Source organism: Motacilla alba, chromosome 21 (assembly GCF_015832195.1).
Source record: "Motacilla alba alba isolate MOTALB_02 chromosome 21, Motacilla_alba_V1.0_pri, whole genome shotgun sequence".
NCBI classification, from domain to species: Eukaryota; Metazoa; Chordata; class Aves; order Passeriformes; family Motacillidae; genus Motacilla; species Motacilla alba.
This window is the reverse complement of record NC_052036.1, coordinates 7,586,403-7,610,955: the sequence shown is the minus strand read 5'-3', so window position 1 is coordinate 7,610,955 and position 24,553 is coordinate 7,586,403. Positions and strand designations below refer to the sequence as shown.

The 24,553-nt window shown below is 51.8% G+C and overlaps 1 protein-coding gene across 1 annotated transcript in view; it reads left to right on the top strand.

The window, feature by feature from the left end:
• The first annotated feature begins 1,003 nt into the window (after nt 1-1,003).
• LOC119710448 (ephrin type-A receptor 8-like) overlaps nt 1,004-24,553 on the top strand; it is a 41,812-nt gene continuing 18,262 nt past the window's right edge. The window contains exons 1-3 of the mRNA XM_038159486.1: nt 1,004-1,260; nt 13,819-13,883; nt 22,937-23,600. Coding sequence (XP_038015414.1) covers nt 1,176-1,260; nt 13,819-13,883; nt 22,937-23,600 — 814 coding nt within the window. The 5' untranslated portion in view covers nt 1,004-1,175. The remainder of the gene's footprint in view (nt 1,261-13,818; nt 13,884-22,936; nt 23,601-24,553) is intronic.

The window sequence follows — 24,553 nt, the reverse complement described above, 5'->3', positions numbered from 1 at the left end:
ACCCCCTCTCCTTCCCTGTCCCCACTGAGCAAGTCTGGGATGAGCTTTTTCCAAGGGATGGCCTGACAGACAACAGAAGAGATGCCTATCCTGCCCTGTGTACCTTGCCCAGGGGTAGTTCCTGGGGCAGGGTAGAGCTGCAGTCACAATGCACTGGCCACAAGTGCATGAAGGAGCAAATAAGTCACTGCACGTGGTGGAGATGGGAGTCAGCATCTGTGGCTACCACGGGCAGGTATTAATGATTGTTCAGCATTTAGATGGGGAAGCAGCAGTGGCTGTAGGGGGTCTGTTGACAGATGTCGAGTGTTTAATGCTGAGGAAGGTATTCACCTGGCTCGGCGATTCTGGTGGCTCCAAGCAAGAGGGATGCAGGAGCTGTGGGAAGGATGCTTTGTGTTTCCTAGGTAGCCTCAGGACCCTGTCCCACGACACCCTTGCCCAGTGCCCAGCCTTTCTGCCTTGGCACAATTGCTGTGTCTTCCCAAACTTCTTTGGAAAGGGTTGACCCTCTGTCAGGTGACCGACGTGGCAGTAAACAGGGCGTTGTGAGCCCTGGCTGTGCTGTCCCCTGCTCCCACTGGCACAGGTCAATTGTGAGCGGAGTGTCTCTCCCAGAACAAAGTGGCATGGAAAGCATCGGGATGGGGGTGTCCTACCTGTCTCCTTCAGACAGGCAAGGGGAGCAGTTACAAGGGGTTTTCTCTCCTTGCACACCGGGAGGGACGGGTAACCCCATCCCCTTCACACCTGATCCCGGCCGAGCGCAGGGCTCCCCGCCGCTCTGCAAGTTTGTCTCCCGCCGCGGCCAGGGACGGCAGTGGAGCGGGATGAGGGGCACAAAATGCAGTGGGGACTGTTGGAGCTTCCCGAGGGCGGGGGCGTGGGGGAAAGCGGGGAGTGGGAGCCCGAGTCCAGATGCTGGGTCTGGGTACAGCGAGCGCGTGTGGTGCGGGAAGGGGGGTTCGCTGCAGAGCCCACCCAGCCCATTGGCTTGCGAGCGGTGACGGGCAGGCTGCTCCCTCCCTGCTCGCCCGCCTGTGTGGCTGCGAGCAATGTGCGCAAAGTGCCTTTGCATTAGCCGGCGAGTGCCGTAGCTCTGGGCAGAGGTAGCTCGCTCGCAGAGGTGCTGGGACAACCGAGGTGGCCCTGCGCCTGGTGGCCCCCGCCGGACCATGGCATGGGCACAGGGGGATCTGACATCCTCGCTCTCCATCGTCATAACCTTGGCTGCCTGCCTCTCGGCCACCACCAGCGAAGGTAGGAACCGGGGTGGCCCTGGAGCGACGGGGCAGTGTCAGGGGCACCCGTGGGAACGCTTTGGCTGTTTGGATGTGTCCACATGGGCTTAGCCCTGCCGGGCTTTGCTTCTCCGTGCTCCCAGGGGAATGCAGCTGCAGGTTCCTGCCTGCCTGAGTTTGCTAATCCTGGCGCTTTTGCACCAGAGGCAAAACTTCAGAGTTGGTCAGGAGAACCTGACTCTGCAGCAATGCCGGCAGCTCTACCTCCCTCCCCTGCCCGGGCTCTGCTGCGGCATGCAGGGGTGGCTGCAGAGAGGACAGGGACACCGGCACCAGCTCAGCCATGGCGATCCCCATCACTGGGGATGGCAGCAGCGCGGGGCCGTGCACCATGGCCGAGCAGTGTGGGCTGTGATGGAGCGAGCGGGTGGGCACAGCAAGGTGTGCAGAGGATGAGAGGAGCTGGAAAGGGCATTTAGGTGGGAAACTTCTCGTGAGGGAAAGGGCTGGAAACTTCTGAAGTAGGAAGCAGGGAGGCAGCTGAGGATTCTCTCCTGACATCTTGGTGTCAGCCACGTTAGGCCTGCTCTCTCCAGCTGGCCACTCTACCCAGCTGCCGGCTGCCCTCATCCCCAGCCCTTGTCCATGTCCCTTCTCCAGTATTTCAGGCCCCCCGTGGTTTTGGCAGTGCTGCTCTGGCTCCTGCCACCCACCCACTCGCCTGTCTCCCTCTGTGCTGGCAGCGGCGGCACGGCTGCTTCCCAGGTCTGCTGATCTTCATCGCCAGAGATCTGCTGTTCCTGCTCCCGAGCATGTCCTTGGCACTGGCAGCAGCATCCTTCCTCCCTTCTGCTGTGCTTGAGAGCCACGGCCAGCGCGGCACAGGCTCTGCAGCGAGCTCCGGGGTTTGCGTCCCTGCCCCATGGAGGCAGTGGCATCGCTCCCTTCTCCTGCCCCTGCATCTCTGCCATCCTTCCAGCTCACTGAGGCCCAAGGGCTGCCACCCCTGTGCCTCGTGCACTTTGCAGAACCCTGCTGGGTTGAGTCCTTGTGCCTACTGCCATTGTCCAACACCCACCAGCATTTTCCTCACTTTATTCCCGATTTCCAGCTATTTGCTGGTCCTTACTCTGTGTTCTGCCAAATACCTACTTCATGGCCTTCTTCCTGCTCCTTTTCCCATCTGCTTTTCTGTCCACACAGAGGGATGCATTGGGGTCTCACTGCTGGGGATGGGCTGTGAGGGTGCAGAATGGGGCCCCAGCACCCCGACACTCCCCAGCCCTTGCTTGGCCTTTGCTCTGGGATGCAGCAGCTGCCTTTGCCCCATGCCCTGGGCAGGTTGTGGTGCAGGATGCTGCCTGTGCAGCGCCAGGCTCTCAGCGCGGCAGCTCCGCAAAGCCAAACAGCCCTGCCTGGACTTGGCGCACCCTGGGCACTGACAAGTGAGGCAAGGGCCTCCTTGCTGTACTCTACGGAGGAGATAGCCGGATGCTGAGTTGGGCTTTATGGTGTCTGCATGGACAGCCAGGCCCTGCACTGCTGTCTGCCTGTTGCCAGCTGGGAGAGACCTGGCTTTCCCGCAAGACTTGTTGGAAAAGAAAGAAAGCTATCCTCAACCCCAGCCTTGGTCAGGAGGTTGCACAGGGCTGGGGATGTGCTGGGATCTGGGACAGACCAAGCAGGCTGGATCTCGATTAGACCAGACAGGACGTACTGAATGGCATCAAGAAAAGGTGTGGGAGTCTCAGAAAGCTTGTGGTGCTCTGTCCACCACCGCAATGATGCTCATGGCCCCGCGGATCCTGGGGCTCTGCTGTGCCCTGGCATGGGGCACTCAGTGCCAGCTGGGTCCCTAACATGAGCAGCGGAACTGGGATGTGGCTGTGGGCTCTGCCAGTCCCCAGTGTCCCAGTGCTGGGATGGGCTGGGAGCAGCCTCCACACTGAGATCGGCTGTGGTGCCGTTTGTTCAGCACCCTGGCATGGGATGGGACTGGAAGTGTGGGAGATGCTGCAGAGCAGAGCCCAGCCTTGGTGCATGCCACACTCCAGTTGTGCCAGGCTTGGCTGCCTCATCCCCAGGGCGTGTGGCGACTACGGGCATGGTGTGAGGGTGTAGCCTGGCTGCCCGTTATCTCTGCCTGCTCCCATAGCCTCTCCGTGCCCTGCATTTCTGGCCGTGCTCCTGAACAAACCCAGTGCTGATTTGGGAGCTGCAAGGTAGAAAATTACAACCACAAAGCAAATTTCAGGCCATGGTGTGCTACACTCTGCATGCATGTATTGGGAGGCAGTTGGTGTATAAAAACATGTATTAACCTGTTTAAAAAAACAGCTTCAATCCTAGTTTGTTTTTTTTTTTTCTTGCCAACAGCTCCCAGAGCCTTTCTCTTTCCTGAAATATTTGTTCCAAGAAGTTTTAAGCTTATATTTTTTATTCCTTTCAGTCTTGTGTGCAGGCGTGCCCGAGAAATAGGAGGAAAAGGGAATCGCCATTCCATGGGAAATCCCCCATTTCAGCACGGCAGCCATTGTGAAATGCACTGAAAGCCAAAACTCAGATTCTTTTTTTTTAAAGAGGGGTAAAAATTTGCAGGATGTGGAAGATTTTTATTTGGAGCACTGAAAAAAGAATTGTCTGAAATTATGAAATTGCTTTAGAGCAGTGAGGTAGAAAAGTTATTTTCAATATATATGATATTTCAATATACGATATTTCAATAATATGAAGTATGAGAGACTAAAAATACTTACACTATTGCAGAATTAGTTGCATAGGTGAAAAGATTAAAGCCAGTATTTTATATTATAGCATAAATTGAAGTTAAATAATAAAATATGAAATATCTTTGTTAAATTGAAAGAAAATCAGATGAGCAGAAATCATCGCATTTGGAGCTTGGATGGGGGGGTAACAAAATTGTATTTTCTGTCAAAAAATGGCACTTCAAATGCTGCTGCTGGTCTACTCCCTCCCAGGTGATGCCCCCAGCTCAGCTCTGCCCTCCGTCCATGAGACGGATGACCTTCCTCCCTATCACAACATGGACCCCGTGGCCTGTGGGTGAGCTTGGAGAGCTCCATGTGGGGACCTGGTGAAGCAGGGGAGGGGGATCTGGGGACATTTCCCTCAGCATTTTGGGGCACATCGGGCTGGATGAGGCAAACAGCAGGTGATGGGGATGGGATGATATACAGGGGAGGATGCTGAGCTGAGGAGGGGATGCTCGTCTTTTCCTTGTACCACAGTGATGGGGTTTTGTTCCTCCACTCAACAGGGATGGGGTGCGGGAAAGCACAAGAATCCTTGGGAAAACCCAGCCGCTTGCTGCGCTGCTGAAACAGGGGCCACAGGAAGGGTTCATGGGGGTCTCCCCTGCTAATCTCTCTTTGTAATCTCATTAATTGCCCCTCTGCTCAAACAGAAAAAAAAGGTAAAAACTAATCTGCATGTTTATTCAGTCCTTCTTTCCTACTTCTCTGCAGCAATGCCGAAGTTGGGGCTGTGGGAAAAGCAAGACATTAAAAGGGAGAGGAAATTGCCTTTTCCGTTTTAAAAAGGCTGTCGGGGTCTGCGTTCCTCTCTAAGGATAGGAAACAAGAGTGTTTAAGCTTATGGACTTTTGGTGATGGGAGATGGAGAAGCGTTGGTTTAAAACAGGGAGCTGGTTTAGGCCATATTAGGGAAAAAAAATCTGGGGGTGTTTAATTTTTTGATTGCTCCCAAAATGCTGATATAAAGCAAATATTTGCATAATTTTAGGTAGGCTTACGGGGATATGTTTCTGGTGCCATCTTCATTTCCATCCCTCTTGTATTAATAGCTTATTAAACCTCTGGAAAATCAACCTCCAAAATTTGTAGAAAAACAACACACCTGTGCACAATACACACCTACTTTGGCAGGTTTTTCATTCTCCTTGAATTCTTGTTTCCTGAAATTGCAAGGGGTTGTTTCCAGTGACGATAAACGAGCACCCATTTTGGTGATGGTGGAAATGGATCTGATGAAGCCAAATTTAAGTACAACTGAAAACCTGATGAATTGCTTCAGGGAGGAAAGAATTCCTTATTTTTTCGATTGCTGAAAGGTGGTTAGCAAAATATTTTACTCAAAAAAACCTCAACAAACCAGCAGCAAACCCCAGCCTCCAAAGATGCTCAGGAAGAGCGGAAGCTCATTCCACACATCCCAGCATCAGTGCTGGGTCCCAGCGGCAGGACTTGGGGAGCACTGGTTATCTGGAGACATCCCGCCACCTCCGCTCTTTGTTCCGGTCGGGTCCTGTGTTCCGCCTGTCCCTGCTGGCCTCACTGGCAGTCTTCGTGCTGCCTTTATCTCCAGGGGCACATCCATTCATATGATAACTCTATTCATACCCTGACACTTTTTGATAGTTCATTCTTCTAACCCAGCCTGTTCGCCTGGCCAACACTCAAAATGATTCCTCTGTCACAGAGGCGATTAACCCCTTCAGCCTTACCAGTCCCAAAGGGAGCGGTCAGATAATGCACTTGTATTACCTTCAAAACGAAACAACACCCCCCAGCCCCCCCGTCCTGCCCGTGTGGGTGCGCGATACTTGGTATCATAAGCAACTGTGTAAAGGGTGTAACTCCTTAAAGGATTAGATCCAGGAACACCAATAAAGCCTAATGAAGTGTGTTTGGCCCAGGGATAGTGGCCAGGAAAGTATTTGCCGTTTATCTGAAAACATCAGCAAAGGCAGTGCTGCTTTTCATAATCCCTTCCAGGGGCTCATCAGCCCCAGCCTTTAAAAATCAGGCCCCTCTTTCCCTAATACAAAGTTCCCTGGCTTCACCTTCCAGCCGTTTGTTCTTGTTAGGCTTTTCCTGCAGGATTAAAGAGCCCATATTTTTCGGCTGTGAAAGTGGTAAACTCAGCCTGTGCACCTCGCAGCGCTTGTGGGCATGAGCAGATTGGGCTCTGCAGGTTCCCTTCTGTGATTTTTCTTTACCTCCAGCCCTGGTTATCATAGTTGTACCTATGGTATCTTCTGCTCTATGTCCAGTTTCTCGTATTAAAAATACTTATTTAACCACATTAGTGAGTGACAACAGTGCTGGCTGCAGCTGGATAGATGAATCCATTCCAGCTCCATCCCAGCAACAATGATGCCGCAAGTTCCAGGGTCTTTCCTTGGATGAAATACCTTCTGTGTTATGCACCTTTCATGCAATTATTAAGGACTTTTGTGATATTTAATTACCAGCAGTACGAGATATTCAGCCCATCCCCTCAAAGGCAGTTAGTATTGTTATTTTTGTCTGTGAAAATGTTCCATTTTAGAAAGCTATTTTTAAGAGAGCAAAGGCAAAAGCCTTTAAAAGAAATTATCTTGCTTTAAAAATGTCATTGGGGTACAAACAGCTCAGCACAGTTTAGGGTGGCCAACTGGTGCGAGAGCAAAGATGTCCTCAGAGAAATTAGGGGAAAAGCATACAACAGCCTGAAAAACTGCCATGCAAAGCCCCTCCAGATAGCGAGCACAGATAATCCAGATAAGCGAGCACATTTGTAAAACCCACGTTTCCCTAGTGAGGATTCCAGAGAGGATAACACTCAAAGCTTTACCAGGACTGCAGGGACACGGGGATTGGTAGTAAGGGCAGAATGGCATTTTCAGGGTGCTGCAACATTTGCCCTGGCTCTGATACAGGCACAGATCTCCAGTGCCAGGTTTGCCTGAGTCACAGTGGGTGGCATGGAAAGTATGGGATAAGAAATCTTCCACATCCCAAACAGGCAGGAGATAACTGAGTGGGCATGCAGCTTATGTGTGAGGAGTGAGACAATCTGGGAAAAGGACTTGGGATAGTGTTAGCAGTTTACATGGCATGAGCTTCAATGTCCAAGAAATGCAGCAAAGGTTGGAAACCTCGGTGACTAAAGCTGAAAATGCATTTGTGTCTATTTTATTATACCCAACAGATGTGAGAAAAGAGAAGAGGGAGTCAGGACTAGTGTGAGGACACTGGGACAAACCCCTCTGGACACAGCTCCCCTTTCTTGGAATCTGTACCACAGAGGTGTTGCTGACTGCAAGCAGAAGACATTTATTTTGTGTTAGAAAACTCCTGTGTAATTTTTAAAGGCTGTCACAATATTGCATTACTGGTACCATGAGGTGTTTAGGGTGTCCCTGTACCTGAACTGCAGCTCAGAGGGAAGTCCCCATTTGGATGCAGGTCCATTACCTGTTCCTCAAGCTTCTGGCTTTGGTCAGGGATGCCAGGAGCCAACCTTTGGTGCTGTGGGAGTTGAATAGATCTGTTCTCACAGGGCTTTAGCCAGATGAGATATCAAGGGGTAGGTGTGCCAGGCATGAGCTCCTCTCAGCTGAAGGACGGGGCCATGTCATTGTGCTGTCCCTCAGGCTGGGGACGTTGTGGAAGAAAAGACACGTGTGACTCCCAGACGGCCAAATCCAGACCTGGGGCACGAGTTGTGCCTCCTCCAGGGCCACAGGGACCCCTGTGCTCCTTCCCCAGCCTCACTGCAGTCTTGCTTCTTCCCCTGCTCACATTGGACGTTTCCATGGAATTTCTTGAATCCCTGACCTTTCTCACCCCCCCATCCCCAGGGCCTTCCCACCTCCTCCTCTGGCTTCTGCCCTGAATTACAACGAGCCCAGTCACCCCTAGAGCCTGAAATAGTTCCTTTCCCAGTGGCTTCAGGACCAGGGACATGGAAGTGTGGGCTCACCCTCACTCAGAGCCCCGTCCAGCCCCGCACAGTCATCCTCGAACCCTGGGACAGCCCGGGGGGTTCTCACATTTCCAGTTTCAGCTTGCACCAGAATCAATGAGAGCCGCAGTGCCAGGCTGCACACCTGTACTGGGGATGGGTGCACACCTGTACTGGGGATGGGTGCACACCACTACCGGGGGGGCACACCTGTGCTGGGGATGGGTGCACACCTGTACTGGGGGTGCACACCTTTACTGGAGATGGGTGCACACATGTGCTGGGGATGGGTGCACACCTGTACTGGGGATGGGTGCACACCTGTACCGGGGGGGCACACCTGTACTGGGGATGCACGCCAGTACTGTCACACCCTGCCCAGTGGCGGGCAGTGTGTTTAATTTGGGTCTCCTACACCAGCATGCCCAGTTCTCCCTGTCTGTCCCCCTGCACACAAGCATTGGGAGTCTCAAAGTGAGCAGGATACATGACCATTTTACATCTCTATTTTCTCACCTGTAGTTTTGAGAGGGAACATCTTTTTGTTGTTCGGCTTTTGATGTGCTTTTTTTTTTCTGGTAAGAAAAAACCTGCCCTATAATTTCAAGGATTTTAGCCTTAGAAATACTTTATTCAGGGTGTTTTGTTTTGTTTCACTTTTTGCATTATTTCACAACACCTCAGTCCTACCACAGGTAGGTAATGTGCTCTGTGCTGCACATTATCTTACATGATATCATGCAGGGGCTGGAAGGATCAGGTTGATAATTTTATTTTTAAAACCTGAGCTGAGGCTTTTTGTTAGCACTGATTGAACAAACAAGCTTTCTTCCTACATCAAAGTATCTCCTGCTCTGGGTATAGTGAAAAGGGGTCACCCTCTGGGCAGTCCTTATGGGCATTGCCGCTCCTGATGCATTACAAAATGATATAAAATTAAATGCAGAAAGTTCACAGCAACAATCTGGAGGTCTGAGAAGAAATCCTGAAATGGGAATTAGGGCATAGCCAAAATGCAGCACTGCTTTCATTTGAAAATGTTTCTTTCTAGCTTGTTTTTTTTTTGTGTTTTGTTTTGTTTTGGGGTTTTTTTTTTTGGGGGGGGGGGGGGGGATTGGTGTTTATTTTTTTTTTCTTTGGTTTGTTTGGTATTTTTCTTCTCTGTTTTTTTTTGTTTTGTTTTGTTTTGCTTTGTTTTGTTTTGTTTTCCAGCCTAATTGTGGCATTTCCAGAAGTGTGGAAATCCAAAATTCCTGCCAGATTTGATGATATTTCCTGGATCTACCCACACTGCTTTTCTAAACTCCTTTGCTGGGCAGCCGAGGCTGGTGGGTGCCGAGGGTAGCTCCACTCCTGCTGTGTCCTTAGTATGTGCAGCCTTGTGGATGAGCAGCTGCTGGACAAATCCTGCCTGAATCTGGCTGCTGGTCTGGCAGAGCAGCAGCCCGCTGCTGACCTGGATTTGTGGGGAACATCCCTGCACACAGCTCCCAAAAGGGGAGAGCTGACCTCCCGTCCAGGCAGGCTGCTCTTCCCCCTGAGCCCTACCCATTGGCCTCATGTGTTGGGGAATTAATGGCTATTTTTCATTCCTTAAAGATAAATACTGTCCCAGGGATCAGGAGGCTGAAAGCGAAGCTTCCCATTCTGTCCTCTTGCCATGTTCCAAGGCCAGTGAGATCTGACTTTGTGTCACAGCTTTGCCTCCCGATTTGGAAAGGTCACGGCTGCCTATTCAGCTGGCCCTTGCATTAAATGGTGGGACACAAACAGCTGACCCACCCTGGCCCCACCTGCCCCTTCCACGTTCTGCCCCAGATTATGAGAAATGAATGCCACTGGCACTTGTTCCCCTCCTCTCAGGAAGCCTCTTGCTGCCCCTTTTCCAGACTCTCTTCCCACTGCAGATAACCCTCTCTGTGTCGTTCCCCCGTGAAGAGGGGCTGGGGCTGTGGGGCTGGTGTGGGCTGCGCAGACCTGCATGGAGTTGTGGAGCTGAGCCTGCCGGTCTTTGGGTGGTGGGAACAGCCAAGCTGCGCTAGTAGGAGTTTAATTATCGATGCAAAAGGCATTGTTGCATGGGGGGGGGGGGAACATTGCTGTGAATCTTGGGAGGCCTTTGAAGTTGTGATGGAGAGGAACTGAAGCCCAAGGGAACAGGGCTGCTCCCAGTGACCCTTCCTCCCCACGCCTGCGTTACAAAGCCCCTGCCTAAGAGGGAGATAGTAGAGTAATTAGAGGGAGGACCACAGTGGGTTAACAATTACTGAGGGTGCTCATAGCCCTCTTTGGTCCCCCACTGTTTTTCCAGAAGCTGGGACTCAGCGAATCCACCAGTGTGTCACCCCAGGCTTGTTTCACCACCCCACCATGAACCCGGGGTGGGCTGAGGATGCACAAGCTCCCCTAGATACCACAAGCCCATTCCCGAGCCCAGGATGCTTGGATGTGAGACCCCAATGTGCTCCCACATCTGTTTGTAGGGATGCAATACATCCCTGCAGGAGCTGTGGCCACCAGCGAAAGCGTTGGGAAGGGTATCTAAGCACTCACTCTTTATAGATGATATAGATATAGATATAGATATAGATATTGATAGATATATATAAGAGAGATATACAGATGATACAGATATAGATATAGATAATAGATATAGATAGATATAGAAATAGATATAAATACAGATATATGGCAAGAGATATATGGTCCCAAGTAAAACGCACATCCTCTGGATCCTAGTCCCAGTCTCAGCTCCCTCACTTATCCCAAGCAGGACATAGAGTTTGGTAGATATGGGTATGGAAATAGATACAGATATAGATCCAACAATAGAGATATAGGTATAAATACAATATATACGTACATCATATACTGATTCGCACACTTTGACTCCTGCCTAGTCTGTGTCTATGAGGCTGCAATGTCCACTACTCATGCACCATTGCACGATGCAACTTTATGCAGCATGAGGGTCTGCCTTACGTGAGGCTCTGTCTGCAGACCCCAGTTGTGCTGGGAAACCTGCTGGTTCCTAGGTGCTTACATTTGAATGGGCAATCAGGCTTGACAGCTTTTCCACCAGGGCGAGAATTTCCCCTGACACCTCCTGGTGTTTTGGCTCAATACGCCGAGGCAAGGCCAAGGCACAGAATAGGGAAACGACAAAATGGTGCTAAGGAAAACAAAATGGAGCTCACCGTTTGAGACTGATACGTGCAGACAGTCCATAGCATCAAAGAGAATTGCCCAGCTGTAGGAGAGAGGTCTCCCAACCGGCACATTTTCTGAAAAAATGTTTGAGCTGAAAGGGATCCTTTGTGGTGGTCTTGCTCACCCTGCGGCTTCAAAGGCGAGCTCTGAGCATCACCCCAGGAGAAGCAGTGCAGCCAGGAGCTCACTGCACGGGGCTGAACAGGCACTTGTCACATGAGGTGTGGCAGGTTCCCTTCGGAGCTGGGCTGTATCCTGGGCTGTAACCAACTGGGTTTTGGGAGAGTGTTGGTGTCCCCATATCAGAGCATGTGACAGTGCTGCTGGATGGACACTGGGATCCACAGACACATGTGCTATCCCATGAGTTAACAGGAGCTCTCAGACACACAATGCCTTTGTGTTTGTGCAGTGCTTGCTGTGTGGGCTTAAAAGGCAGGGCTCTGCGCACTTGGCTGAAGTGAGGGAATAAAAGAAACTTATCCCTCTTCCTGCAAAGAGGGATCTGAGCATGGGTGGGATGCAAGCTGGCACAGGTTGTCTGGGAACCAAAGCAACTGAAAGGCAAAGACTCCTTCAGGTCATGACAACATCTCTGTGAGACTGGGTGATGACCACACGGTCAGGGTGGTGGGATGGGGTGTGGCAAGCTGGCTTCATGTCCCACACACTGTTGGCAGACAAGTCTGGGGTACACCCCACTATGTGCTCTCAGCATCATTCCTCATAACGCGATGTTCCCGCTGGACCCCAGTTCATTCAGGCTCCTCCTGCTGCTTGCAGAGCAGTGGGAGGCAGCCACATCCATTGCTGAGCATCCCAGCGTGGGAAAGAGGGTGAAGAGACCACGGTGAGGGGGAGAGAGGGTCTGCAAAAGCTGTCCCCTCTCTGCAGCCTGCCTGCTGAGGGTCACCAGGACTGTGGTCCTGCACTGTGAACAGGGAAACTCCCAAGCCTGGGCTCCTGCTGGGTGAATTATCCAGGGAAAATAGGCAGAAAATCTTCAGATTAACAATAACAAATAAAAATGGATTTGAGATCTCTGAAGTAATTACTCTGTGCTGAGGGCAAGGGGTCTCTTTAGCAGTGGGAGCAGTGCTGCGCAGGGAGTGGAGGGGCTTGGCCTGCTGTTGGGCCGATGGAACCACACAAGAAACCCTGGAAATTCTTTCAAATTATTCTGCTAACATTAATAAATGCCTCAAAAGCTCCTAATCTGCTCTGTCAGGAGCATGACGTCTGGGTGTTTCACAGCCAGCTCACGTCTCTGCTCCTCTCTCCTCCCCTCTCCTTCCCTGCCTGGTAATAGTAAATGAAAGAGGCGCCCGTTCCTCAGGCTACAGGGAGCAGCCTGGTGCTGAGCCCGGGCTCTGCCGGGACTGTAGCCACTGTCCTGATATACCCTGCCCTGCCCTGTCCCTGCTGTGACAAGCTGGTCCTGGCAACAAGACCACAATGCCTCCTGAGCCTAGGGACCAGCCCAGCCCTGTTGCTGCAGAGAGATCCGGTGACAAGGTGCCTCCAGGTCCAGTTTGGTGCTCCTCAAGGGTGAGGAAAGGCAGCCAGCAAGGATGAAGCCTCCCATGGCATTGTCCTCACTGGGTGGCTTCAGGATAAAGGGAATGGGGAAAGCTGGAGGCACTGGGGTTCCCTGTGGGAGCCTGGTGCTCTTGTGGGGTGTTGAGGCATCACGGTCCTGGTGCCCACAGCACCAAGGGTCAAGGCACCTTGCTGGCAGCCTCCCCCAAGCCTCCATCCCTCTGGATCTGCACCACGGAGCTGGGGCTTGGGCTCCTTCCCCAGGTGCTGAGCAACTCAAGGTTATCAGGCAAGGCAAGGCTCTCCTCTGCTTGATGCTGTGGGACCTGGGCATGGGGCTCAGATGTCTCAGAGGCAGCAGTGCCATGACATCCTGCTTTCCTCCACTGCTGCCACTGCACAGGTTCCCACAGGAAGCTTCTGAGCACATTGGAAGGCATCCTCACCTCTCCTATCATGCTACCTGCTCCCCTCTTCCTGCAGTTTGCCTCTGCCTCCTCTTTAAATTGGGCTCCTGGTGGTGGCAGGGATATGGAGGGGTTGGCTTTGATGGACTTCTCCAGTGGGGTGTCAGCCAGGACAATGGGGTGTCTCTTTGTGCTGGAACTGGGCACTGCAGTGCACAATTACAGCAGCTGCTGGAGTGCAGACTTCAAACTAGTGATGCTGAGAGGGAGCTGAGCCTAAAGGGCTTCCAGAGGAGAAGTGTCCAGCTGAGGAATGATGCTCCAGTTGCATCAGTCTTGGCCCACGGTGGGACTGGTGGACAACTTGATGCTGGGAGTTTGTTTCCACAACCCTTCCTTGCTTTGCAGTCCCTCCAACCTGCTGTTTGCAGCTTCCTCTCCTCCAGAAGGTCACACTGCTCTCAGTGCTGGGGCCAGGACTCAACTCTATCCTGAACCACCAGCTCTGGGGAGCATCCCTTATTGCCATCCCCAAACTCCACACCTGCTTCATATCCAGCCAGGCAGTCCCTGAAGGAAGACTGATGGGTGGGGGAGCATTTTCAAGGAAGTGGCAAGTGAAGAGGGCTTCTTCATGGTGGCTCTGTTCCTCACTCCTTGGAGATGGGGACAAAGCTTTCTAACACAGCTTTTGCTCCTGTGTTTTCCAGTGAACTTGCTAGACACGTCAACAATCCTGGGAGACTGGGGCTGGATGACTTATCCCTCACATGGGGTAAGTATGAAGTGACTGTTGGCTGAGGGGGACCCCAGTGGGATGGGTCACCATGGGTCACTGTGGCAGGGGTCAGGGGATGAGTAGGTAATGGACATCTCAGCCCCAAGTCAGTGCTGATGAAGCAAACAGACCATGTCTGTTGGGAAAATGCCAGCCTGATAGACTGGCAGAGGGATACAGCTGTTTTGGAAATGCCACTTAACCCTCCATGTCCCCTGGTAAGGACCAGGCAACACCAGGTCCTGCACTTTGAAGGGACTCAAGAGCCGGGACATGCTAAGAAGTGTCTCATTTCTCACTGCACTGGGTGAGCATCAGGGGAACAGCCCCAAATGACCAGGAAGCACCTGGAATCCAAGGAATTTCTGTGAGAACTGGGCAAGAGGGGCAGGGAAGACTCCCCTGTGGATTGCATCGTACAGGAGTGGGGGTGCAAACTCACAGCCCTGTGGCATGTCCAGGAGGCATGTCCATGGTGACCCCCATGTGAGCCTGCCATTTCCACTGGCTGGATCCTTTCCCCACGCTCTCTTCACTTGCATTTCCATGCCCAGGTTTTACAGACACAGTAGCTTTCTGGAAATAATGAGTTTCAGATGTCAGGGTGACCTGGCTGGAAGGATTTTGCTCATTCATTTAGTGAACAGAAACAATCCCGTAAATACCCACAGGACCAACTGCAAGGCACAGTGGGGCTTTCTGCAGGCACAAAACGTGCAAAATTGGGGTGCCTACCTGGCTGTTTCTGCTGTGTTGATTTTTCATGTCCATTCTTTTTATCCTCTCTCTGAACTAAATGGTCCTAATCTTTTCAATTCCACCTCCCACAGAAATCTTCCCAGGCCTCTAATAATTTTCATTGATCTGTTGCTTGAGACTTTCAGTTCCCGCACTGCTTGAGCAGGAGTGATCAGAACAGTGAATTCGCAGTAATACCAATGATCAGATTTCTATCAGACTTTATCATATATGTAAATATATTAAATCGTTAACTCAACTCTAATTTTAGCAGTTAGTTGTTGCAATGATGAGTATCCTGGGAATGTAAGAGATAGAGAGGTACAAGGTCAGAGGGGACTGTGGAACTAGTGTGATGTGATCTCCTGCATAAATACAGGCCTTCAGACCTGTCAATTTATTCAGCTCTCAAGAGCAGCCCAGCTTTGAGGAGAAAACATCCTTGGCTGCAAAATTACTGGTGCTGGTAAATCCTCCAGGTCCTGTGGCGATGCTGTTAACGTGCCCCTGTTAAAAACCAATCGCTACGAGGGTTTGCCTGCCTCCAGTCTCCAGCCAGGGGACCTTCTTCTGCCTCTGCCTGGATGAGGCAGATGCTGTCCTCCTCATGGTGCCCTTGGCTGTCACTGCTGTCCTATCACTAATCAGCTGTCATCTCATCCCAGCCCTGCTGCCAGATTGTGGCATCCTGGAGGAGCCTGACACACATTCAGGGCTTCCTCTGCTGTCCTGCAAGAGAGAATATTTTTGGGTTTTTCTGGGAGACATGGCTGTTTTCCATTGTCCACATCCAGTGTTCTGTCTTTAATCCCTCCCTAGGCAATTCCTCCCCACAGTCAGACCATCCGCTGCTCGCAGACTGCCCTTCTGGATGACCCTGTGCCCTTGGTCCCTGTCAGGAATGCAGGTGGAATCCACTGCATCACTGAGGTGACTTGGGTGAGGATGAATCCACCTGAGCTGGCTGTGCTGGGCAGGGCCTTGCACTCCCAAAGCAGACTAAAGGATTGAGCCTACAGGAGCCTCATTCTCACCACACCAGGGACTTCCTTGGTCAGCTAAGGTGCAGTATCCTGTGCTGGACATTGATGAATCCAAGGATGAATCCAGAGCCCCACCCCATTTGGACTGTCAGCTGTGACTGTCAGGTGACAGGGGCTGGGGCTGAGTCTCAGGGCTCTCTACAGCAGACGCCCAGCAGTCCTTCACCAGCAGCTCTTGAACACTAGTACATCTGAATTCTCCATCTTATTGGTAATGTTTATTAAAAATAAATAATAATATAATGAATAATCTATATAATACATTAAATAATATATAATAAATTAAATAAAACAGTAAGTAAATTTTAAAAAGAGGAAATAAATATAACAATGAATAAAACAAAATTATAATACTGAATGCCAAAAAAGTAAAAGAAAACCAAAAAGGCTCACAACATTAAGTGCTGTGTAACACCCAACACCAGAGCCACCTTTTGGTAATGCTGCTGAGTCCTACAGGACCTTAGTCAGTCATGGAGTAACTCCACTGTGCACTTACCCTGTGCTTTTGCCCAAATTGTGGCCCTGTTACCGACAGGATGACCACATATCTGTGTGGAAACTGTCTTGAACATCCTCAACTTTGCTTATATTTTTCCAGCTGGATGTTTTAATGGCTCCTCTAAACACTGGTCTGGACCATAGTTCTTCCTCCATGGGCCATTGTTTTACTAATCGGGAAAGCACATCTCACTCCTTTCCCTCCCAGCTGGTCCTTCACCTCCAGATCCTTTCTGAGTAGGAAATTTGCCCTGGGATCTGTTTGCTGTCACCAGAAAATGCATTAGGGTGCTGGTGTCTCAGGGAAGCTGGGGTAGAATACTTGCTGGCAGTGCCAATGCTTTGGCTCTGAGCAGATGCCTCCCAAGCAGCCCCTACAGTGCAGTTCAGGCTTAGGTGGGGGAGAGCTGGTGTGATCCCTGCACTAAGAAAGGAGCTCCCTTTGCTGGTCACCAGCTGTGCCCAGTGCTTTGTGTGTCCCTGGGGCTGTCCCTGCCCACTGCCCCGTGCCATAGCTTTGGAAGGCCTGGGCTAGGGTTGTATAGAGGCATCGTACTGTGAAGCCAGATTTTCACGGAGGTCACTTATTTTTGATGCCATTTCCTTAATTTAGATATTCTAGCTGAAAGATTGGTGGCAGTGCCCTCCCCCCATTCCTGCTACCTCCCAGCTGTCCTGCCTGGGCCACAGTGCAGGATTTCCACACAGCGTGTCTGCTCCATCTGTGGGCAGATATAGACAACATCCTCCTGCCGAGGGACAGCATTGCTGGCTGAAGTCATGTTTGTTTTTCTTTACACACATCTCCATTCCCCCCAGGGCCACCACATGGGTGACAGACAGTAGGAGGTGGGTAGCTCTGCCTGGGTCTTTTCATGGCACTAAGCATCACAGAGCCTTGGTCCCCAGCCTGAGGAGCTTCTGAAGAGGACTTGTGTCTGCTAGCTCACTGCCTAGTGCCCTATGGCTTGCCTTGTGGCACCTGCAGGTCCTGTCACACCTGAGGATCTAGAGGAAAGGCAGCAGCTTTGGCGGCTTCATCCTCTGACTTGGAGATCCCAGAGCTACCTGCGTAGCCAAGGCAAAACTGGACGGGTACCACTTGCAAAGTCCCAATGTCTTCATCACACCTGTAGGCAAGGTGAACTTGCCTCACTGGAAGGTTACTTCCCCCTCTGGCTTTGCCATGGCCAGCAAGAGCAGAGGAGCAGGAGCTGGGAGCAATGGGCCCAGTGAGGGTCAGCAGTGCCGTGGGCCCTGGGAATGTCAGGCCATCAGGGAGCCATGCCTGGCCTGTTTTGACATTTTCTCTTGACAGACAATTAACTGAGGGGTAATTGGCTGTAATTGCTGCTCAGGGGTTTAATTGCATCCCCGCACCCCCACCTCCACCCCAGAGACACGTGCAGGAAGCAGAAGGGTCACCAGGAGCATCCCTGTCCTGCAGGCTGCAGTTCCTCTCAATTATAACTTCAAAGGGCTCCCAGGAGCTTTGCAGCTTTCTCCTTTCCCAGAACAATTCCCTTTGAATTGAAAATTAAACTCTTATCAGTGTGGTCAAACCCTTCCTTTGCCATGCCTCCTGTATCCCAGTTCTCCCCAGCAAAACACCCCAGTGCCCTTCTCTCCCTTCTCCTTGCTTGGCTCATGATGTGCTGGATCAGAGGGAGCCTGATCGGCCCCTTTGCAAATTGCCTTTCTACTGACTAATTAAAACACTGATGAGATAAGTCAACATATTATTAATAATTATTGTATCATCTACTTTGATTTACAAAGTCAAACAGGAAATTATTTTGTTCAGACACAGGGTATCTAAGGAGCTTGAATGATGCCTTGCAAAAGCTAATTAGAATGGGAGCGCCTTGAGTGCTGGAGGAAGGCCCCCCATGCTGCCCATGACCTCCCCACCCACCCACACCAGCACCTTCTGTGGTGGTCCCACAGTTTCTGTCTTGCTGCAGGGGCCGGGGTCAGCCCAGAGAGCTGCTGGGCATTGCCACCCAGGCACCTGCCCCAACATCTGTCACAGAGTCATGGACTGTCCTGAGCTGGAAGGAGCCACAAGGGCCATCAAGTCCAACTCCTGGCCCTGTACAATCCCCAGCAATCCCACCTGGCATGCTCCCTGTTGGCTTTGTTGGTGGGAATCAGGAAAGAACTTCAAAGGGCTTTGGAGCTCCCCATCCCTGCCCCTTTGCTCCTCAGAAAGGGATGTATCCTGAGGCCCCTGAGCACAATTAGCCAAGGGTGCTCCTCCTTCATCCACAGTACCAAGAGAGAAGACTGTCAGGCACCAGATCTGCTGGAACCCCCAGATGAAAGCACAGGCATGGCCACAGGATGGTCTCCCAGCAGTATTTGTGCATTAAGAATGAGGATTTCAACTCTGGGACTGAGCTATTTGCAGAGCTGTGCCTACACACCAGGGGACTTTTTTGCCTGGGTCTAATCCTGCAGCCAAGAGCCAAGAGTTCATGGCTAGAATGAGCCTCATCTGTCATGGAGCAGGGTCTCCCTCTGCCCCAAGCCACTCCGTAAAATCCCATCCCCAGTCTCAGCTGTACTGTGTCCTTGCTATTCCACCCCTCTTCAGGTTCATCTCTTCTTCTCAGAGCACCAAGAGATATTTGGGCTCTCCCAAGTGCCTAGGCCATGTCTCTGCTCTCCCTCACTTCAATGTCCCTGTGGTATTTCTTGGGTTTCTCTTCCAAGCTGGAGCCTCTACCTGGATTCAGAAGTACCAGCAAATTACAGCTCAAGCTGTGGTGAAATTAATTTTCTTTGGGGAAAAAAAAAGTGTAGGAACAGAACATTGGAAAATAAAGATTTAGACTGGTAATTGAGATAAAAGCTCATCTCCCAGTGCTTGTTCAGTAAATCCTGGGTTATTGCTAATTCCCCAGATTCTGGTCACTACCAGTAGTTAATCACCTGCAGTGAAGCTCAGGGTAGTTAACTGCCTAACAAATCCCTCCTTAGGCACAGCAGTGACTGATTTCATGGGGATTATCTCCATTAAGGCCTCCCATCTAATGATTTATAGCTTCAATAACAGCCTTCTCTTTTGTTCCTGTCCAAGTGACAATGGTGTGAGAAGGTGCCATGGCGTGCTGGGAAGGAAAGTGCTGGATGTCTCATGGCCACAAAAGCTTTGCTATGCCAGGCAGACCTGGCATCTCTCCTGGAAGCTGTCCCAGGGCTGGGGACACTCATCCCTTTGCACTGTAAGGATGGAGGGAGGCTGAGCTGCTGCCAGGGGGACACAGTCTCTCCTCTGCTCCTCCTCCTTCTCCTCTGCTGTGCCACACAGGCCCTGAGAGACTTACAAGACCTTACTCAGCTGCCCAGATATCTGGTATTTGCATCAATGCCTTTCATAATCTGGCAAATATTTTATAACTGGTGTTGACTTTAATTTAAACTATTAGGCAAATTCCTGAATGCAGATGCAATCACATCATCCCCCAGTGCGTGCGCACACCACGTTAATTATGATGTCCTCATTTCCATCTCGCTGGGGGATCCTATCACACCGGTTGGGCCGAGATGATCTTTGGTTCATAAAACCACTTCAGCCCATGAACTGAGAGCCAGCAGTGCCTGGGGCGTGCATGGTGCCTGCATTCTTGAACCAGTGGTACCCAGTGTCACAGAGGTCCCCTCCTGCCCACAGAGCCTGGAACTAAGAAAAGTGAAACAGAAAAATCCCTACGGTCATGGGGATTCCTGAAGCAGCTCCTTTCATCTCCCTTCTGATACCTAAAAGGGCCTGCAGGAAGGTTGGAGAGGGACTTTTTGAAAGGTTAAGCAGTGATAGAATAAGGGATATCGGCTTTAAGCTGTGGGAGAGTATATTTGGATTGGATATTGGGAAAAAATTCTTCTCTGTGAGGATGCTGAGGCCCTGGCACAGGGTGCCCAGAGAAGCTGTGGCTGCCCCATCCCTGGAAGTGCCCAAGGCCAGGTTGGATGGGGCTTGGAGCAGCCTGGGATACTGGAAGGTGTCCCTGCCCATGGCAGGGGGTTGGAACAAGATGGTCACTTCCAATCCAAATAATTTCTTGGATCCTGTGATCCCAAAAGCCCTATAACTCCTGGGACGTGGCAGGGCTTATGGGACCTTGATTGCCCTGTGACACGCTGGGAAGATAGTCTGTGGCATCTGAGCCATGAGCTCAGGTAGCCTGCCTGCCCCATTCTTAGAGCACTTTCCCTGCAGGCTAAGTGTGGTATTTTGGGCTGGTCTCAGACTGGGATCCCAAGAGACCATGGGACAGAACTGACAGTGCAGCTGCTGTGCAAAACAGCACTAAGTTTGAAAGAGTGATGGTGTATATGCAAACTCTCCAAATTCACCCCAGAGGGTGGAGGTGTGGCTGATACTGACTGTTGCCGGTACTTGGAGGTGAGCACTTATCTCCTGCTCTGTCAACAGGGAGGATGCTGCCAGCTCTGGGACTGCCACAGGCATGTGGGGACGTGGCAGTAGTGAGCTCCATCTCCTCTGCCAGATTTGGGAGAAAACATCTGGAGACCAAAACCAACCAGATGAGCTGGATCCAAAGCATTTTGGTGTGAACAATAACCTCATCTTTTCCTTGCCAGACCCTCGTAGAGAGCCCTGACCGCACAGGCAATGCCGAGGGGAGATGGCTGTGCATTGTGGGGGACATCCCTGCTCATCCCCACAGCTCTGCCCTCACACTGTGTGTCTCCTCCTGTGCACAGCTCTGCTTCACTTCCCCCGGGAAACTCAGCAGGGAAAAGACGGGAAACAGATGTTGTGTTAATTTGTGCTCAATTAATTTCGACAGTGACTTCCACCCCCTCGGAAGCAGCCTGAGCACAGGCGGGTGTGGGAGCGGGGAGCTGCTCTGCTCTGCAGCGCTGCCAGGAGCTGAGCCATGCCTGGTGCTGCACACAGCTCCAGTACCCCTGTGCCCCCGATCAAGCAGCGGGGCAGTGTCCTGGGTGTCACAGCACCTTTGACAAGCTCGTCCCTGGGCTTGGGAAGCTGAGGGCTACTGCCCTCATCCCTCCAGCCAAGCAGACCTGTAGCCTGGCCCTTTCCATGTTGTCCACATGAGTACTGGAGTGCAGGGCATGTTCCCAGTGATCCCAGGACAAATCTGGGCATTTCTGGGAATTCAGAACACAATTTTTTTAAATGTATCACAAAACATTTTTCTTCCCTGGGAATGGTTTGATTTTGACCCCCTTTGCCAGCATATTCCCCTTAAAATATGCTTCCATTGTAGTTTGCACCTGGAGCTGCTGCCTTTTCCAGGTTGCTTTAAGCTCTTTAGGACAGAGAAGCAGAGTTTTCTCCTAAATACAGGAGAAAACTGGAGATGCTGGAGAAAACTGAAGATGTACATGACTGCAGATCCCTGGGACAGGCACCTGCCAGTCTCGCTGTGTGGCTGCCAGCAGTGCAGGGACAGGGCACAGCTAGGAGAGGGCAACACACCTCCAGAGCATAAGAGATACAGGAAAGAGGTATCAGTGATACCTGTAAAACAGTCCACTCCCTTCCCCCCTCTCAGATGGGAATATCCTTCCCTGTTTGACCCCCCTGCATGGGGGGTGGGACTTCAAAGCCTGTTTCTAAATTTGGGGAAAAGACAGATGGTTTGAAGTTCTCCTCTGCTCCTTTTTCTCCTCCCCTTCTCTCCTAAGAATTCAGAGGTCTCAGACCCATCCATGGGGGTATGATTGGAGTACCTGGTTTGAGCAGAAATGTGAGCTAAAGAGGTGGTGAGAAGCTCCCAGTGCAGCAAAAGTCTGTGTGTCCTGGTGAGGCATTTGGTGAGAGTGGAGAGGGAGACAACAAGGCAAGACTGAGCCCCCAGAAGTGTCATGTAGCTCCCAACAGCTAAGTTCTACTTGTTCCTCATCTATGGAACGCATATCCAAAATATCACTACTTCTTCTCACTTTCTATCTCTTAAACCCACTTAGCATCCCTCCCTTGTGTGATGCCCATGTCCCTGTCCCTCTAAACTCATCCAGACCACCCTCCACTGCAATCCTGCTTGCTGCAACCTGCTTTTGCCAGTATCTCTTCCCCAAGTTTGCCCTGCAGCCACAAGTATATGGAATTTTCACCCCTGAGGTGTCAAGCCATGAACGTTCTGGTTCCCAGAGCCAGCCCTGATCCAGCCTCTCAGCTGGGTGGCGCACTGTGGACTCACACTGAGGAGCCACACTGGCACCATTTTGCAGGGAAGAGGAGACCTCTGAGCCCCCACAAGTCCACATTTCTTGCTGACAGTCCTGTGCTAATACATGCTTCCCCTTCGCCCTTTGGTTTCCACCCAGAAACTCCTTCTCCAGATGGAAAGTGCCCAGTTTAGTTTGTGCATGGACAGTGCGTGAGCCAGTGGAGATCCAGGTGAGCACAAGGCAGGTGGTTCCTGCTCCTGCTGGAAATGACAGGCTGAGCACCAAGAAAAGGACTCGCAGACATGACCTAGAGGGTTTGGAGCCCTCCCAGACACACAATGCCATCAGCTTCTGCCAGGACCTCAGCTAGTGTTCCTTTCTTCAAGCAGGGCTGCACCTCCCACAGTGCTACAACTGGGTGTCACCGGCCAAATTAGTGCAGCTAACAAGTGCTCCTCATTTTCCTTTGCTCTGTGGCAGCAGTGACCTCCCATCCAGACACAGGAGCAGGGGGGTGGGAGATGGCACACACTCCTGCAGGCTCCCTGCTCCCCCAGGGGTTGGGAACATCTGGAATGTCCTGTTTTCTCTGTCCTACAGTGGGATTCGATCAATGAAATGGATGAGTTTTTCAGCCCCATCCACACCTACCAGGTCTGTAACGTCATGACCCCCAATCAGAACAACTGGCTCCGGACCAACTGGGTCCAGCGGGACGGAGCGCGGCGGGTCTATGCAGAGATCAAATTCACGCTGAGGGACTGTAACAGCATGCCAGGTGTGCTGGGCACCTGCAAGGAGACCTTCAACCTCTACTACATGGAGTCTGACCGGGACCTGGGCACCAGCACCCGGGAAAGCCAGTTCCTGAAGATCGACACAATCGCAGCAGATGAGAGCTTCACCAGTGTGGACCTGGGCGTGCGGCGCCTGAAGCTGAACACAGAGGTGCGGGGCGTGGGGCCACTGAGCAAGAGGGGGTTCTACCTGGCCTTCCAGGACATAGGTGCCTGCATTGCCATCGTCTCGGTGCGGGTGTACTACAAGAAGTGCCCGGCTACGGTGAGGAACTTGGCATCCTTCTCCGAGGCTGTGACCGGGGCAGACTCGTCCTCCTTGGTGGAAGTGCGGGGAGAGTGCGTGGTTCATTCGGAGGAGAGGGACACCCCCAAAATGTACTGCAGTGCCGAGGGAGAGTGGTTGGTGCCCATCGGGAAGTGTGTGTGCAGTGCTGGCTATGAAGAGCAGCAGGATTCCTGCATGGGTGAGTCCCTACTTCCTGCCTGCAGTGCCTGCAAGGGAAGGGGTGGCTGCAAGGGGCTCCTGCCTCTTTGGGGAAGGGCTGAAGACTGAAGCCTGCTCACAGAAACTGGGACAGCCAGTCTCTGTGGAGGCCCAGGCCTGTCCATGCCTCTGCTGGCTGGCTTCATGCTTCCAAAATATGTGGCTGGTATGACTGACAAACTCCCTGGGAGTTCCTGTGGCTCCTGGTGCACAGGGCAGGGCTTTGGGATGGGGACTGGCTGGCATCAGGACAGGGGCTGCTCTGGTTCCATCCTTCTGTACCATCACTGGCCCAGAGATCCCAGCTCAGTGCCCCCAGTAGCTCTGACCGGCGCTGAGATCTCTGGGGTGCTCCAGCAAGACACTACTTGGCCTCTCCAAAACACCCGCTGCTGGAATGGGTTTAAAAGGGAGAAAAGCAAAAAGGAAAACACTGAGCTTTCATGGAACAAGGTCATTGCCTCCGTCCCTCACCTCCCAGGGATGCTGCAGAGCCCCTTATGCAGGGGGGTGGGGAGCCTTCCCAGGGGCCCTCAGTGCCACTGGGCAGCTTCGAGCTGCCAACTGAACAAACTGTGATAAGGAAGTGGGGTGACCAGCAGCAGGCACAGGGATGTGTGTGTACAGAGCATGGGCTCCCTGGGACAGCCTTCCACACAGATTTGTTTGCTCTCTGTTTCTTCATGGGATGTGTTGAGGGGAAGCAGCACAAATATGAGTGCGGGGCCTTTGTTTGAGTTTCATGGTAACGTCAAGTTAGGGAGGCTTGGCTCAAGGTTAGGACGTCCGACACCAGACTGGAATGGATCCAGGCGCTGCTGGGACCCACGCTGGCTCCTGCAGGTCTCCAGTTACAGAGTGGGAAGGATGGGTAGAATAAATGCTTTTATCTGAAACTCCTCCTGCCTGTGACAGTCGATTTGAAAGTTGTCC